General features: G+C 37.5%; 1 protein-coding gene across 2 annotated transcripts in view; it reads right to left on the reverse strand.

Moving 5' to 3' along the window:
- MSRA (methionine sulfoxide reductase A) overlaps positions 1-18,059 on the reverse strand; it is a 432,069-nt gene that overhangs the window by 107,286 nt on the left and 306,724 nt on the right. For both annotated transcript variants that reach the window (XM_080796478.1, XM_080796477.1), the window contains one exon: positions 3,051-3,157. In XM_080796478.1, coding sequence (XP_080652604.1) covers positions 3,051-3,157 — 107 coding nt within the window. The remainder of the gene's footprint in view (positions 1-3,050; positions 3,158-18,059) is intronic.

Below are 18,059 nucleotides of genomic sequence, written 5' to 3' on the forward strand. Positions count from 1 at the left end.
TGCGGAAGAAACAGCCCACATCTCCTCCTAATAATCATCCAGATGCCCAGGTCCCTTAAACCCCACATTTCCAGACTTAACTTACCTTTTGCCACAAATCTGCCTTGGTTCCTCCATACCATCACACAAAACATTGCAAGCCAGAAACATACAAATCACCCTGGATTCTTCCCTCTCCTTTTTCTCCACTTCAAGTAAGGTCCAAATTCTATTACTTTTATTTCCTAAATATCCCTTCATTCCATGCAGACTGACAGCATCCTAGATAAGGCTGCTTCCATTACTTCTTTTTTTTTTATTTTTATAAGTTTTATTTAAATTCCAGTTAGTTAACATACAGTGTAATATTGGTTTCAGGTGTACAATATAATGATTAAATACTTCCATATGACACTCAGTACTCATCACAAGTGCACTCCTTAATCCCTATCACATATTTAACCCATCCTCCCACCCACCTTCCCACTGGTAAACATCAGTTTGTCCTCTATAGTTAAAAGTCTGTTTCTTGGTTTGCCTCCCCACTTTTCCTCCTTTGCCCATTTGCTTCGTCTCTTAAATTCTACACATGAGTGAAATCATATGGTATTTGTCTTTCTCTGACTGACTTATTTTGCTTAGCAAAATACTCCTAGCTCCATCCATGCCATTGTAAATGGGAAGATTTCATTCTTTTTTAATGGCTGAATAATATTCCATTGTATGTAAATGTATATATACCACATCTTCTTTATCCATTCATGAATCCAGGGGCACTTGGGTTGTTTCCATAATTTGGCTATTGTAGATAATCCCGCTATAAACATCAGGGTGCATGTATCCTTTGAATTAGTATTTTTGTACTCTTTGGGTAAATAGTAGTGCAACTGTTGGATCATAGGGTAGTTTTATTTTTAACTTTTTGAGGAACCTCTATACTGTTTTCCAGAGTGGCTGCTTCCATTACTTCTTGTCCAGAGTCCTGCATCAGCTGTCCAACTTGTTGCCCTAAATCTGGTCTTTCTTTTCTGTAACCCCAGTTACTCTACGAACTTAACCTTGTGACTCTGGGCATCTGAAATACAGGGATAATAATGAGGTCTTTCTCCTTACAGGTTTGTGTGAGTTAAATGAGAGAGTTTTCTAAGTGTCAGGAAGTTGATAAAAAGTTACTTAGCTGACATATGAATTGAGACAATTTGGTGCTGGAGGCTACGTGCTTAACCATCACCACATATGCCCAGGTGAGCCCATCATTATCAACTTCATGAAGTTGTCATGAAAAGTCATGATGAATAGAGATACGAGAAAGGATCATTTACAGTGAAAAGCTTTTGAGAATGGCAATATAAATATACTCCAATTACTCTAAAGTTTTGTAGCTTTAACAATAAACGCTATCTTGTGGTTTTTGTAGGACCACTTAGCTTGGCGCCTCTCGCTTGAGGCCTTTCATGGGGTTGTAGTCAAACTGTCAGCTAGGGTTGCAGACTCATCTGAAAGCTTGAGTAGGGCTGAGGGGCTTCCAAGCTTGCTCATGTGGCTCTTGGAGGCCTTCATCCCTTGCCACATGAACCTTTACACAGGGGGCTGCCTCACAACATGGCAATTGGTTTCCTCCAGGGCAAGTGATCCAAGAGACAAGAAGAGAGGGCCCCTACTATGGAAGCCACAATCTTTTAATAAACTCATCTCAAAGTAACATCCCACCACTGCTGTCATTCATGGGGAGTGAGTCATTAAATCCAGTGCATACTCAAGGAGAGGGGTTTACACAAGGGCAGAAACCATAAGAGCCAACCCAGAGGCTGCTTACTATTAGCACCTAAGTAGACATCACAGCCCTGAAGGGAGGGGGTGTGCTGAGAATAAATGGTGCTCTATCGGCATTTCCTCTAGCCCTCTCTGCTTTTTAGAGTTGAACACCCCCATGAACTTCATGTCCTGCTACTTTTTATCAGTAGATAACACTCTTGTCTTGGTCTCCTCCTCACTGCCCTCTCTGCCACCATGGAGGATAGGTGGAGAACCCACAGACTGCTGGGAACTATTAAATATCAGACTTTTTTCATAAATCCAAAATAGATCAGCATTATAGTAGCTACTGGCTCCATTGCTAAGCTTAAATTTAAGTCAGGAAATATAATAATAATTAAAATTTAAACATTATCACAAAGTTCTAAAAATTAAAGCAATGCAAATTATTTTTAAAAGAACCAAAGCTCTATTGAAGACTTTTAAATATAATACAAGTTAATAGTAAAAATAATTATTTCATGCTATTATACCTGTATTTCTAAGAAGTATTTTTATTATAATTCAATCCACTGTTACTAGCAAGAGACAGTGAGTATTCTGGGTTGAACCATGTACTCCAAAAAATGTAGGTTGGAATCCCAACCCCCCAGTATCTCAGAATGTGAGCTTATTTGGAGATAGCATCTTTACAGAGGTAACCAAGTTAAAATGCAGTCATTAGGTTGGACCATAATCTACTATGACTGAAGTTGTCATAACAAGGAGAAATTTGGACACAAAAACTGATAAGCTAGAGGGAAGAGGATGTAAAAAAGATACAATGAGAAGACAGCTATCTACAAGCCAAAGAGAGGGGCCTGGGCCAGAACCTTCTGTGGCAAGCCTGAAAAGGTACCATGAGTCAAGCAGAGCCAGCACCTTGATTTTGAAATTCCAGCCTCCAGAAACATGAGACAATATATTTCTGTTGTTTAAGCTGCCAGTCTGTGGTACTTTGTTATGGCAGCCTGAACAAAGTACTATACAAAGAAGGAAGAAAAAAGTGAGATTTAGTGAAAGAGAGGCAGGGAAAAATAGAAGACTCTATGTCAAGATACACATCCAGGTGGATGAGATGACTTTCACAAGAAATACACAAAGGCCTACTCCTAAAATCTCATTTAGCATATATCTGGAGCAGAAGCTGACAGATATTTCCAAAACTGTATAAATGGACACAGTGCCAGCTGAAAACAACCAGATTCTCCTTCTACAGGTGGGGTCTGACTGGTAAGGGCCACCAGAGGGAGTCCAGGAGCAAGAGGGGACCCTACCTTCTGGTAGTCTTCTTTGGACCTCAGGGCTACATCCATGTTCTCAGTAGAGGTTGGATAGATGGCTGAGCGGTACTGAGTGCCATGGTCATTGCCTTGTCGCATGCCTGGGAAAGTGGAAAGCAGTAAGATTACTGGAGTGGACCAAGCAACAAGGCCAGTGTCACAAGTTTTCTATTATTCATGTGCTGCTAAGTTGCTTGGTTGTTTTTGTTTTTGTTTTTATTTTTTTCAATTGAAGTATGGTTGACACACAATGTTACATTTGTTTCAGGTGTACAACTTAGTGATTTGACAAGTCTTACCTTAGGTTATACTCACCACAAGTATACCTACCATCTATCACCTTACAATGCTATTATGACACCTTTGACTATATTCCCTGTGCTATGCCTTTTATTCCTGTGACTTATTCATTCCATAACTGAGAGCTTGTACCTCCAACTCTTCTTACTCTTTTTCACCTATCCCCCAATCCCACCCACTCCACCCAACCCCTCCCCTCTGGAAACCATCAGTTTGTTCTCTGTATTTATGGGTCTGCTTCTACATTTTGTTAGTTAGTTAGTCAGTTTTGTTTTTTAGATTCCACAAATATGAAAATTTGTTTTTCTCTGTTTTACTTATTTCACTTAGCATAATATCCTCTAGGTCTATCCATGTTGTCACAAATGGCAAGATTTCATTCTTTTTTATGGCTGAGTAATATTCTCATACACATACGCACAAACACACACACACACACACACACACACACACACACCCCACATCTCCTTTTTCCATTCATTCATCAACATTTAACATTGTTTCCATATCTTGGCTATTATGAATAGTGCTGCAATAAACACAGGGTGCATATACTGCTAAGTGCTTGTTTTAATTTCATCTTGACACCACTCTCCTTAAATAAGCACAAAATATATCTGTTTTGCTTTGTTTATTTTAATTACAACAGTTATGTTTGAACTTAGGTAAATTTATCATAGGTCTTAGATCACAGTAGAGCTTGTAAAGCACTGGGTTGTCGATTATTTCTTTGGATCTTAATGAGACACTTTGTGTGGCATGTACTATGGTCCCTCACATAGTAAATAAGGAGATGGGGTTATATATGGGTAAGCACCTGCCATACTACTTGGCACAGAGGAGGTGCCTATAAATGACTAAATAATGACATTCAGTGAGATTGAAGAGCTTGCCTAAGGTCATCCACCCAATTAAGGGAAAACCTGAGCCTTACAGTTAGCCCAGTCACAGCTGCTAAAGTATATATCCCAATCAATTTCTAACTGAATAATTTTATCCCCAAAGTTAAACAGGCACAGGCTTAAGACAGATCTCCTATAGATCTCCATGCTGTGGTCAAATGAAACTCACACGCGTTTACTGCATCACTCAAGAATCAACTTCAGTTTTAACAAATGCTCCAAGACTCCTCCAATAGAAGATATAATCTTCCAGAAAGAACAGGTTTGTACTTTCAGATGTTAACATCCATGTGAATTACCTGGGGATGTTGTTAAAATGCAGATTCTGGTTCTGTAGGTCTGGGGTGAGCCTGAGTGAGAGTCTGCATTTCTAAACTGTCCATGAGTGGTGCTGACCACCAGACTGCACTTTGAGTAGCTAGGGTTTAGAGTCTGCTCAGATATTTTCAAGGTTCTTTATAATCCATCAGCAACAATTTTAACTCCAATAATACAGTAAGGAAAACCTGAATCTTCCAAACTAACATTCCTGAGGTACCCAATGTACAGTATTCCCTCCACCTCCAACCCCATTCCCCCAGGAGGCACACACTTTTTACTGAACTCCTCCTATTCAAGATTTAGTTCAAGTATCTTCATTCCACGCAAACTTTCCTGAGTGCTCCTTATAGCTGCGACAATCACTGACCCCTTTGGGCAGGTCTCTCTCTTAGACATTTTACTGTACTGCATTGTTGTTACATGGTTGTCCCTGTTCCTCATCTGTGAGCCTTCCAGGGGGCAGAGCCTTACAACCATGCGACCTGGTATAGCATCAGACAGATGGATACCCTTCCACCAATATTCGTTGCATGAAGGACATATAAGTTTATATCTCATGATCCAAGGCCCTGCAATCAGTACTAGAGTGCAAATCAATCAATCAAAGTGCTTTTTACTTTTAAATGAAAATATAAATTTAAATGTAGATAAAATAATCCTTCTTAAGAGCTCTAGGATAATACCAGTGAGCTAATGTCTGACTAGTAGAGGGAAGTACAGTAGCTAAAAACACCAAAGGTTCACTATGTCAGTTAATGAATTGACAAGCTAGAATTCATGATCAAAACTAGAGCCTAAAAATAGAAGTTTAAATAACAAACTAGCAGGATTTAGTGTCAAATCATAGGCTATCTCTGGTGCGTGCATGTGTACTTGTGCATACAGTGAAAGGGTGTTTTGGTACCTATTTGTTCACATCTGAGATTGGTTGACTTCCTAGAAATTCCATTTTCCCACCTTCAGAGTTCCATCCCCACCTTGACACGCAAAGGTTACATGGGGACCGGAAACTAATTAGTGGCTTAAACAGCCAATACCAGTGACACCAATATATTAATTTAATAATATATAATAAAAATAAACCAACCCATGTCTCCAATAAACACTGTATAATACCAAATTAGCACTGTATAGTACCAAATTAGAATATCTATTTCATTTCTGTATAAGTTGTGTGTCTACTTAAGTACCATAATATTATGATAATGTACAATATGTACTATTACAGCACAAATATTATTTATAGCATATACTATATAGGTATTATAATAGTATATTTATTAAGCACTTAGTATGTGCCAAATACTTTGCCAGGTGCTAAGGATACAGCAATGAATAAAAGCAAACCCTACCTTCACAGAGCTCACATTTCAGTGTAATTTAAGAAACTGGAGAAATATGCTTCCAGAATGGCACTTTGGCAATATTTTTTTCTTTACCTCCTTCAATGTTCACTCTTTCACTTAAAAGTAAGGCTTTTCTTGAGTGACTACTTTGCATCCTTTTGTGCACAATGATGTGATGGTAGTATTATTGTTCCCTCTGAAAACATTCTCTAAGACACACATCCAAAAGATTGCTGGATGGCTGATTTTCAGGAAAATCTGACTCATCTCCATTTGGTACAAGCTGCAGAACAGTAGGGTCTCTGTGTGGAGTTGTTTACACCTATTCAAGTTCCCTTTCTTTTGGAAGATCAACTAGCATGTGAGTTAAAGAGAACAGGCAGGTGTTATTTATTTATACTTTTCAACAAATTTTGCTAAGATTCCATATGCCTTGTACAGAAGACATAAATATCTCTGTGTTTGGATGAAGGTCCTTGACTTATCATAGGATTATGAGAAACTGCTGCTTATGAATAAAAACTAACTTTTTCGCAAATAAGATGGGAATAATTAAGAATCATTCCAAGGAAATTGTCTAATAGTGGGTTCTTCTACTGATCATATTTTCTTAAATAGTCTGGTAGAAGAGTGCACAATAAAACCTCCAGATTTACATCTACATTCAGAGCCTCTCTTGTAGTGACATGACAACCTAAGGGGTAGAAATATCTGAGAGGTTTCACAAAATTGTGTGGTTGGGCAGAAAAGATACATATGACTGTCATTTCTAGGCAAGTATATAAGGCAGTGTATTTCTATAAAAAACAATCCATGATTCTTTATGCAATTGTGGGGTATACTACTACTACAATCTGGGATGGGGATTTATGAACCTTCCCTAAAGCCATGATTCCCTTAAATTAAATTCTAACTTGATCATCTTCTAATTGTTATACTACAATACTGATAGGGTTGCTGTCACTGTTGTCTTTGTCTTCTTTGTACAGACTTGGGCTGTCCCTAGCTCACCCTGGACAGCTATAAAGAGAAGTAACATAGTGGGCATTATCCACATCTCTGTCCCAGACTCCTTGCACCCACCCAAAATGACTTTCCAGCAGTTGGAAAGATGAGAATTATTCACATTGTTATAGCCACCATCTTTAAGTCTTACAGATTTGAATTTATAGGCTTGACCTTCCGATCCCAACACTTCTTGGATATTCTAACAAAACTGACAGCTCCTCAAGTCAGAACCAATCACACTCTCTTAGTCACTCTGGCTAAACCTCTGCCTGCCTGGAAAGAAGACAAGCAAATGTTAAAGAGATACAGTAGGGGATAGAGAGAAAACATCAAAGTCTTTATTCAGATATCCTTGAATTTTGAGTGATGCTGGATAAGGCATTAACCCTCTGGTATATTCATGAATAACAATGTTAATTTGATTGAATTTTTTTTCCATCAAAATTCACCCCAAGGAGAAGATATCAATATCTTAAAACAAAACCATATGCACATTTCCACCTATTTGTGTATGTGTTTAGTTGATTCCACCTATTTGTTTATGTGTTTAGTTGATTCCAATGCATGTACCTTTTGGTTAACTGATGAAGAGGCTTATTAAGTGGATGGGAGCTTGAAATTTGGAAACAGATGGTTCACTGGGAAATATGATTTGATGCTCAACAGATTGAAAGACCCATAGAACTATGGATTTTCTGTTCTCGTTATTTTTAATACATTGCATTTACAGATGTTTAGCATCATTAAACTTTTCACCATTTCTTTCAGCCTCCATTGGTTTATGTTATGCACGCAAAACAGTAATTCACATGTGAGGAAAACCTGTTCACTAAATCTCTTATTAGAAGCCTAGGACTCAGAACTACAAGACCTTGTTTCTAAGTCTGACTCTGTCACTGACATGCTTTATGTAAATTACCTAGTTTCTGAGCTTCAAACCTCTTTTGTAAAATAAGGATTATAAGGACCTAAACTATAGGCTTGTTGTGAGGAGTAAATGAGATGAAACCTGTAAAGCACTTTGTTGACTCTAAAAAATTATGTGGGTGTTAAGTACTTTAAACAACTTTTAATAATCCTGGAATGCTTCAGAATAACTAGTTTGAAATAAAAATAACAAATGATGTCACACAAGATACTCGAGGTACAAAACTTTTCATCCCCTGAAAAGCATTAGATAATATTCTTCTCTCAGATGCCCACACAGTACAGGTCACATAGAAAAATCCAAACAGAGAATCAAAATCCATTTTACGTGTGTAGAAATGTACTAGTTTTTAACTCTTTATTACATTTTTAGCAGAATTATCTTCCTAATTAAAATTTTAGCTCTGCTAATCTCCATCCCAGTTCTCTATTTCAATGGAAAACAAACCCAAGAAAAGGAAAAACTCTTTGAGTGAATTTTCTGGCACCTGCCCCTACCCATGAAGAGCCTTTCAAAGCAATGTCTCATTCTTGATCTCTAATCTGAAGTTTGGAAAAATCAGGCCTTTTTAGTATTAATCCCAAGAAAGAACCTGGAAATCAGTGTTCCAACCCATGGAATCGCAAAGTTAAATGAAATATCTGACTGTTATACCTGATCTAAACAGCTTTTATAATGTTGTTATCAAGCAGGCAAAACTAACCAAAATTGCATTGTGAAAAGGACAGAAAAATGTCATGAGAGACAGAGAATCTCTACTTGTCTTTCCTTCTTCCACAAATAAATACATTCCCTCTACTATAAAATGTTCACAGAGCACCAGCTGTGTGCTCAGCACTGTTAATTATAAGCCCTGATCCCAAGAAAGAGCCCAGAAAAGGGAAAAGGGGAAAGGGATGAGCTTGACTCTATACTTCACTGTACTGGGTTTTTGCCAACATTTCCCCTCACCTTGCAGACAGCTGTCATTAGTCTTCAGATTAGCCCTGTGAAGTTGGTATTCTCAAGTTTCTTTGACCCAATGGAAGCTGTGAATCAGAGACATTACGTGGCCTGCCTGATTAACATAGAGCTGGTAAATGGCCATGCTATGATTTAAAACAAGATCCACCTGATACCAAAATTGATGCACAACAAGTTAGAGCAAAACAATCAAAGATAATGGAACAAAGTGTGCTGTAGGTGGTGCATCTGGAAATGAGCATCACCACCTAAGGTCCAGAAATAAGAACAAGTTTGCCATGTGCTGAAGCCTGTGAAGAGACAGAGCTGGGTTCTGCCTAGGGGTCTAGAAGGAAATGAAACTGGTTAGTTGAGCATGAGGCCACACAGGAATCTTGACAGGACATCCCAGGGACTAGATATGTTTGGAAAGATCAGTCTCAAGGAAGCCAGAAAACTCCATAGAATCCTGGGGAAGCATAGTCTTCAAAAATCCAAAACTCTCTTTCATATAGATTAGTAAGTGTTGCAAAGTTCACTGTGCCCTCCACTTGGCTTTGGAAAAACTGAGAGGATGAATTACTGACACTATCTGGCTGTTTTCCTCCAGGAAAGCAAGCAATGGGCCTGCTGTAGTGAGTGAAATGAAAATAACTGGCTGAGAAACAACATCTTGTGATGAACCTTCTCCCATAGCACTCTCTAAACGAAATAATAAGGACTGGGCTTTGGAGCCTTCTTGAAGAGGACTGACCTCTTGGCATCTACCAACTGTTTGCAATTTTCCCATCCACCTTCTTCAAATAAGATTTGAAAGGGACAAACCATCCTGAGACTGTTCTAAGATTTCTCTCTTTCTCTCTCTCTCTCAGCAGAGCCACAGAAAGCACTGGAAAACAGAGAAACGCTTAATCTATAATGAAGCAAAAAAGACAAAAGTTCATCTGCTCAATGGGCCTTCTAAACCTTAGCTCATTTTTGGCTACCAGCCCTGTTCTATACCTTCTAACTGGAGAGATGAAAAAATATGCTTGAACGTGGGAATTTTAAAGGGGAATTCACACTATGACTTGTTTCAAGGTGATTACTTTTAGAAATTCCAGGACTCACAGCTGATAGTGAACATCAGGGCAAAGAAGTACACATTTATAAGGGCCTGCGATTTCCAACTGTGTTAGGGAACTTCAAGGGAATAATAATCTCATTAGAGGCTTGCTGTGTTAGTTACATAGACAGGGTGACGGCTACCAGGAAGAATCCATATTCTTCTCTTCTACAGACAGTTGCTAGGAAAAAAATGGATCCTGCCCATAATCAGATTTTGTCATGAGACAGTTCTGAATTCTAATTTCAGATTTCCTGTTTGCTAACTGTGTAATCTCAGCCAAGTTATTAGACCCGCCTACACTTCAATCTCTTCATTTGGAAAATTGGGGTTATGGTACATACCTTGTTAGGTACCCTGCATAGAAGCTCAGTAAACATAACTCCTCCATCCCCTTGTGACTTCTAATGCAGAAATTCAAGGAAGAGACTTTTTCAACGTATTTCTCAAGAATTTAAAAATTTCTCAGGCAATAAAGAGTTGTTAAGCATCCACCTCAGTCCAGGAATTTTGCTAGGACTTCAGCTACAACACACACCAAAGAATCTAATCTCTGTCTCAGAAAATTTCTACAATGTATCATCAAACATATATGCATGCAGAGAAGCAAGATGTGCTCATTATGGATGAACAGAGATCCATCTAGAATCTATTCCTCTTAACCACTCTGGTCTCAGTGGAAATCAAGGATTTGGGTTAGATCCTTTTAAAAGCAGTTTTATTAAGGTAAAATTGATATACAGGAAATAGCATGCATTTGAAGTATACAATTTGATCAGTTTTGACATGTATACACACAATGAAACCATCGCCACAATAAAGATAATGAACACCTCCAAAATATTCCTGTGGCCCATTTTAAATCTGTCCTTCCCACAACTCCCAGTCCCTGCCCTAAAGCCTCAGGCAAACTCTGACCTATATTCTATCATTCATTTAGATTCATTTTCATTGAATTTTATACAACTGGAATCATATAGCATGCACTATTTTTTGGTAACTCAACTATGTTTTTAAATTCAGTACTTCCTTCTTTTTATTGCTGAGCAGTGTTCCATTGATTGGATATCCCACAATTTATTCATTGACCTATTGATGGACATTTTGGTTCTTTCCAGCCTTGGGCTATTAAAATAAAGCTAGTATAAATATTCATGTACACATCTTTATATGTACATATGCTTTCATTTCTTCTGGATAAACACCTGGGAATGGAATGGCTGGTACACTTCTGTTTAAGACTGTCAAACTTTTTCCAAAGTGGTTGTAATATTTTATATTACCTGCCAGCAATGTAGGAAAACCCTGGTTGTCTTATAGTCACACAAACACTTGGTACGGTCAGTCCTTTTAATTTCAGCCATTTGAATATATGTGTAGTAGTAGCTCACTGTGATTTTAATTTGAATTTCTTAGTGCCTCATGATGTTGAGCATTTTTCATATGATAATTTGCTATTTGTACATCTTCTCTGGTAAACTGTTCAAATATTTTTCACATTTTTAAATTGCATTGTTTTCATATGGTTGAATTTTGAGTTTTTTATATACTCTGGATACAAGTGTCTAAACAAATATATAATTGGAAACTACTTTCTCTCAGTTGGGTTTGTCTTTAATTCTCTCAGTGACTTTCAAAGAGCACAAATTAATTTGATGGAATTGAAATTATCAATGGTTTCTTTTATGGATCAAGTTTTTGGTGTTGTAACTAAAATCTTTATCTAACCCAAATCATGAAGATTTTTTCTTATATTTACTTCTAGAAGTTCTATAGTTTTAGGTTTTAAAATTAGAGCGATGATTCCTTTTACATTTTGTATATGGTGTAAAGTACAGATTGAAGTTGTTTTGGTCTTCTTGTTATTGCTGTTGTATTCTTTGGTTGTTGCTTTTTTGCAGAAGGATATACAATTGTCTCAGCACCATTATGGAAAAGATTACCCTTTCTCCACCATACAGTCTCTCCTCCAAGACTCTGCTATGTTTGCAAAGCACTGAATTTCTATATATCTTATCATCCTCAATATATACTTAATATTTTGGCTCTAAATAGTAGATTATCTTTTAAAGATATTTAAACCTTTAAAAGTCTTTATGTTTAGTTAAAATGTAGTTAACATTGTTAGCACTCTTTATTCCTTTGTGTAGATCCCTATTTCTAGCTGGTATCACTTCCTCTATACTTGAAGAACTTCTTTTCACATTCTCTAGCTCAGATCTGCCAGTGATGAATTTATTCAGCTTCTGTACATGTGAAAAAGTATTTCTCCTTCAATTTTGAAAGATATTTTCACCAGGCAAAGAATTCTAGTATGACAATTCTTTTTCCTTTCCAGTACTTAAAGATATTACTCCACTGCCTCCCACCTACCATTGTTCCTGATGAGAAATCTACCATTTCCCATCTTTGTATCTTTGTTCCTCTATGAAATTCATCTTTGTTATGTGGCTACTTTTAAGATTTTCTCTTTATCACTGTTTTTAATGACTTGATTATCATGTGTCATGGTGTAATTTTCTTCATGTTTCTTGTGTTTGATGCTCATTTACCTTCTCAGATCTATAATTACACAGTTTTTGTCAAATTTGGAATTTTTTTCTGACATTCAAATTCTTTTTAACTCAGACATTATAATTTTCATCTCTTGAAGTTGGGTTAGATCTTTTAAAAAAAACTATTTATTTATTTGAGAGAGCAAGAGCACAGAGAGAGGAGCAGAGGGGGAGAGAGAAGGACAAGCAGACTCCATGCTGACTGTGGAGCCCAACAAAGGGCTCAGTCCCACAACCCTGAGATCATGACTTCAGCCAAAACCAAGCGTAAGTCACTTAACTGACTGAGCCACCCAGGGACCCTGGGAAGGGTGTTTGTTTTTTTTTTTTTTTTATATATCATCCACCCTTCTATTTAACATGCCCAATCTTTCCTGTTGCTTCTTAAACATAATGAATATAGTTTTAGTTACTTTAATTCTTATTGCTAGTGCCATTATCTATGTCAAGTTTGGGTCATTTTCCATTGATTGATTTTTCCCACTACAGACCGTATTTTCCTGTTTGTTTGAATGCCAAAAAGTGTGAATTTTACCTTGTTCGGTGCCAGATATTTTGTAATCCTATATTTGTGCTCATATTCTTTGTTATGAAATGAGGTTAAGTTACTTGGTAAAAGTATCCTTGAATTTGGGGTAAGACAGTGAAGTAGGAGGACCTAAGTTCATCTCATCCCACATATACAACTAAAAAATATTCACATCAGTTTCAGCAACCCAGAAAATCACCTAAAGACTGACAGAAAAAACTGTACAACTAAATGTAAAGAAGCCACACTAAAGAGGGTAGAAAGGGCAGAGATGTGGTAAGGAGCTAAAGGGACCAGGCCATCTGTGGGGTGAGGAGGGGGTGCCAGGAGCCTTGGGCAAGGAATGGGGGAGAAACAGACCCTCATATCAATAAGCCCATACAAGGAAGATGAATTAGGCTTTGAAAATTAGAGAGGCTGAATTCTGTGAGTTCTTAAAACCAGTGGGACTTAAAGCTGGGAATTTTAAAAAATCAGCAGGTTAGGCGTTGGGAGAGCTGAGAAGGTAAGAGGAAGCTGAGTCCCTGTCCTTAAAGAAACAGTATGACAAACAGCACACAGAGATACAGAGTAGAAGTAACAGTTAAAAAACACCTGTGGCATACAAGAAGAATTATTTACTAATCTCAGAGTGTGTCCCAGAAGGGCAGTGTTCACTGAGGGAATTCTCTAGAAACAAAGGAGCTGGCAGGTGCCATCTTCCTACTCTGCCCCCACCCCAGCATAAATATACAGCCAACTGTAGGAACTGGCATGGCACCAACATTCACTACCTAACTTGCTTTCACCAAGCCCTGTGTCCACCCCTCCTACCCCCATAGCTTCCACAGTCTGCAGATCTGCCCTTTCCAGTCATGCTTGCCTCAGTCCCAACCCTGTTGGTTCCTTCCCCTGAGAAGACTGGCACACCTTATTAAAACTTTGCACCCAGCCCATGCATGCTTTGCAAATCTGCCCTGGCCAGTCCTGGTTCTGGTGGGGTGGCAACAGCAGGACTCATTTCACAAGCAGGGCAGCACGCACATTGTTCAAACTGTGCCCCACCCCTGTTATCCAGTCTCAGCAGTGGCAGGAGTGGTACATTCCCCCTTGCTGGTATGCAAACGTTGTGGGCACCACTCAACCCACTCCCCTTCAATCTGCTTTTGGTCAGAGCCCATTCAAACTGAGCTACAAGCCTAGCAGTGTGCAAGCAGCTCCAAAAGGGTCCAGCACCACTCCAAAGAGGCTCTGGCCCTGGGGTGAGAGGAAGAAAATCACACACAGCAATCAGACACTGCAGAGAGTTGGTGTGATTGCAGGGACCACCCAGTAACAAAAACTTCTCAGGGGACAACACAGGGAAAGCAACCTGCAGTTTGGTGCTATTTCATCTCTGGCAAATGCCTGATTCAGGTCAAGCCCAAGGCAGCCCCAGACTCATCCACTAATACCACAGGGATCAAACACTGTCCACAACAGGCAAAGAGAGCCACTGAAAACAAATGGACTGAAGGAAAAAGCAGCCAAGACACAACAGCAGGGTACATATACAACACACCTAAGAGACACCCCTGAAGTGCCAGATTCTGGTACTACACTTCAAGGAGACACTACACTTCAAGGGACTACAGGACCTCTTCCTAAGGCCATTACTTTCAAGAGCAGGAGATGTAGCTGAATTTCCTAACACATAGCAATGAACCAGAGAGTTAGACAGAATAAGGAGACAGAGGAATATGTTCCAAATGGAAAACTGGACAAAACTACAGCAAATGATCATAAAGATACTCACTGGCCTTGAAAAAAGAGTGGAGGATATTAGTGAGACCCTTAACACAGAGATAAAAAGAAATCAGAGATAAATAACACAATAAATGAAATTAAAAATACACGAGATGGAATAAATAGCGGTAGACAAAGCAGAAGAATGAATTAGTGACCTGGAGCAGAAGAATGAATTAATGGAAGCAATCTAACTCAGCAGGTGAGAGAAAAAAAATTGTACAAATGATAATAGACTTAGGGAACTCAGCACCCCCATCAAGCATAATAGCATTCATATTATATGGATCCCACATGAAGGAGAGAAAAGAAGACCGAAATTTTCTTTGAAGAAATCACAGTGGAAATATTCCCAGGGAAGGAAACATAAATGTAGATCCAGGAGGCACAGAGATCCCCCAACAAAATCAACCCAACGAGGTCCACATCAACATATATAGTAATTAAAATGGCATAAAGTAGTGATAAAGAGAGCATTTTAAAAGCAGCAAAAGAAAAGAAGACAGTTACAAGAGAAACCCCATAAGACTATAAGCAGATTTTTCAGCAGCAAATTTGCAGGCCAAAAGAAAGTGGCATGACATATTTGAAATGCTGAAAGGAAAAAATCTGCAACCAGGAAAACTCTATCCAGCAAGGCTATCATTCAGAAGAAGGAGAGATAAAGCGTTTCCAGACAAACAAAAGCTAAAGGAGTTCATGGCCATTAAACTAGCCCTACAAGAAATGTTGAAGGGGATTCTTTGAGTGGAAAGGAAAGACCATAAGTAAGAATAAGTAAGAAGCACAAAAGCAGTAAAAATAAGTGTATCTATAAAATCAATCAAGAGACACACAAAATAAAAGGATGTAAAAAAATGACACCATATATCTAAAATGTGGTGGGGAGAGGAGTAAACAAAGGGTTCAAACTTAAGTGACCATCAGCTAAATATAGACTGCTATATCCAAAAGATGTTATATACAAACCTAATGGCAACTACAAATCAAAAGTCAGTAATAGCTATGCAAAAAATAAAAAGAAAGAAATCCCGTATATCACTAAAGAAAGCCAAAATCAAGAAATCAAAGAAAAAAAATTAAAAATTACATGGAGAGAAGTGAAAATGAAAACACAATGGTCCAAAACTTTTGGGATGCAGCAAAAGTGATTCTAACAGGAAAGTTTACAGCAATATGGACCTACCTCAAGAAGCAAGAAAAATCACAAACAACCTAAACTTACACCTAAGGAGCTAGAAAAAGAAAAAACAAAACCCAAACCAGCAGAAGGGAGGAAGTAATGAAGTTTAGAGGAGAAATAATTGATATAGAAACAAACAAATAAACAAAAACCAGTAGAACAGATCAGTGAAACCAAGAGGTAGTTCTTTGAAAAGATCAACAAAATTGGTAAATCTCTAGCAAGACTCATTAAAAAAAGAGGACCCAAATAAGCAAAATCACTAATGAAACGAAAAAATAACAACCAATACCACTTAAAATAAAGATTGTAACAAAATACTATGGAATTATTATATGCCAACAAATTGGACAACTTAGAAAAAATGGATAAATTCCTAAAAACATAAAATTACCAAAACTTTAAGCAGAAAGAAACAGAACATTTGAACAGACAAATTACTAGCAATGAAATTGAATCAGTAATCAAAAAACTTCCAAGAAACAAAAGTTCAAGACCAGACAAATTCACAGAGGAATTCTACCAAACACTTAGAGAAGAGTTAATCCCTATTCTTCTCAAACTACTCCAAAAAATACAAGAGGAACAAAAACCTCCAGATTCATTCTATAAGACCAGTATCAATCTGATACCAAAACTAGATAAAGACACCACGCACAAAAAAAGAGAGAGAGAGAGAGAGAGAGAGAGAGAGAGAAAGAACTACAGGCCAATATTCCTCGTGAATATAAATGCAAAACTCCTCAACAAAATATTGGCAAACCAAATCCAACAATACATTAAAAAAATAATATACCATGATCAGGGGGAATTTGTTACTGGGATGTAAGGGTGGTTCAATATTCACAAAAAAATCAATGTGACACAGCACATCAATAAAAGAAAAAATAAAAACCATATGATCATTTCAATAGATGCAAAAAAAAATCTGAAAAAGAACCACAAGCATTCATAATAAAAACCCTCTGCAAAGTGTGTCTGGAGGGAACATATCTCTTTTTCTTTATTTTTTTATTGTGTTATGCTAGTCACCATAAAATACCTCATTAGTTTTTGTACATATCTCAACATAATAAAGGCCTTATATGAAAAAACCACAGCCAACATCATACTCAACAGTAAAAAACTGAGAGTTTTTCCACTAAGGGTCAGGAACAAGACAGGGATGTCTACTCTCACCACTTTTATTCAATATAGTACTGGAAGTCCCAGCCACAAATTAGACAACATAAAGAAATTAAAGGTATCCAAATTGGTAAGGAAGAGGTAAAGCTATCACTATTTGCAGATGACATAATACTATATATAGAAAATCTATACATACCATATATACTATATCTATATAAACCAAAAAACTCTAGAGCTGAGAAATAAATTCAGTAAAGTCACAGGATACAATATCAATGTGCAGAATTCTGTTGCATTCTTATACACTAATAATGAAGCTGGTGTTGGAAAAACTGGACAGCTATATGGAAAGAAAGAAAGAAAGAAAGAAAGAAAGAAAGAAAGAAAGAAAGAGGACCACCATACATAAAAGTAAACTCAAAATGGATTAAGGACCTAAACGAGAGACCTGAAACCATAAAAATCCTAGAAGAGAACACAGGCAATAATCTCTCTGACATAGGCCATAACATCTTCCTGGATTTGTCTCCTGAGGCAAGGTAAAGAAAACCAAAAATAAACTATTGGGACTGCATCAAAATAAAAAGCTTCTGTATAGCAAAGGAAACAACCAACAAAACTAAAAGACAACCTACCAAATGAGAGAAGATATTTGCAAGTGACATATCCAATAAAGGATTAGTTTCTAAGATATATAAAGAATTCATAAAAATCAAATAATCAAACCAAGTCAAACCAAAAAAACAAGTAATCTAATTAAAAAATGGGCAGAAGACATGAACAGACATATCTCCAAAGAAGACATCCAGATGGCCAATAGACATACGAAAAGATACCTAAGGTCACTCATCATCAGGGAAATGCAAATCAAAACCATCATTAGACTGGCTAAAATAAAAAAATTCATGAAAGAAAATTGTTGGTGAGGATGCAGAGAAAAAAGAAACCCTCATGCATTATTGGTGGGAATGCAAACTGGTGTAGTTACTGGA

Source organism: Martes martes (assembly GCF_963455335.1).
Source record: "Martes martes genome assembly, chromosome: 2".
In the NCBI taxonomy this organism is placed as follows: domain Eukaryota; kingdom Metazoa; phylum Chordata; class Mammalia; order Carnivora; family Mustelidae; genus Martes; species Martes martes.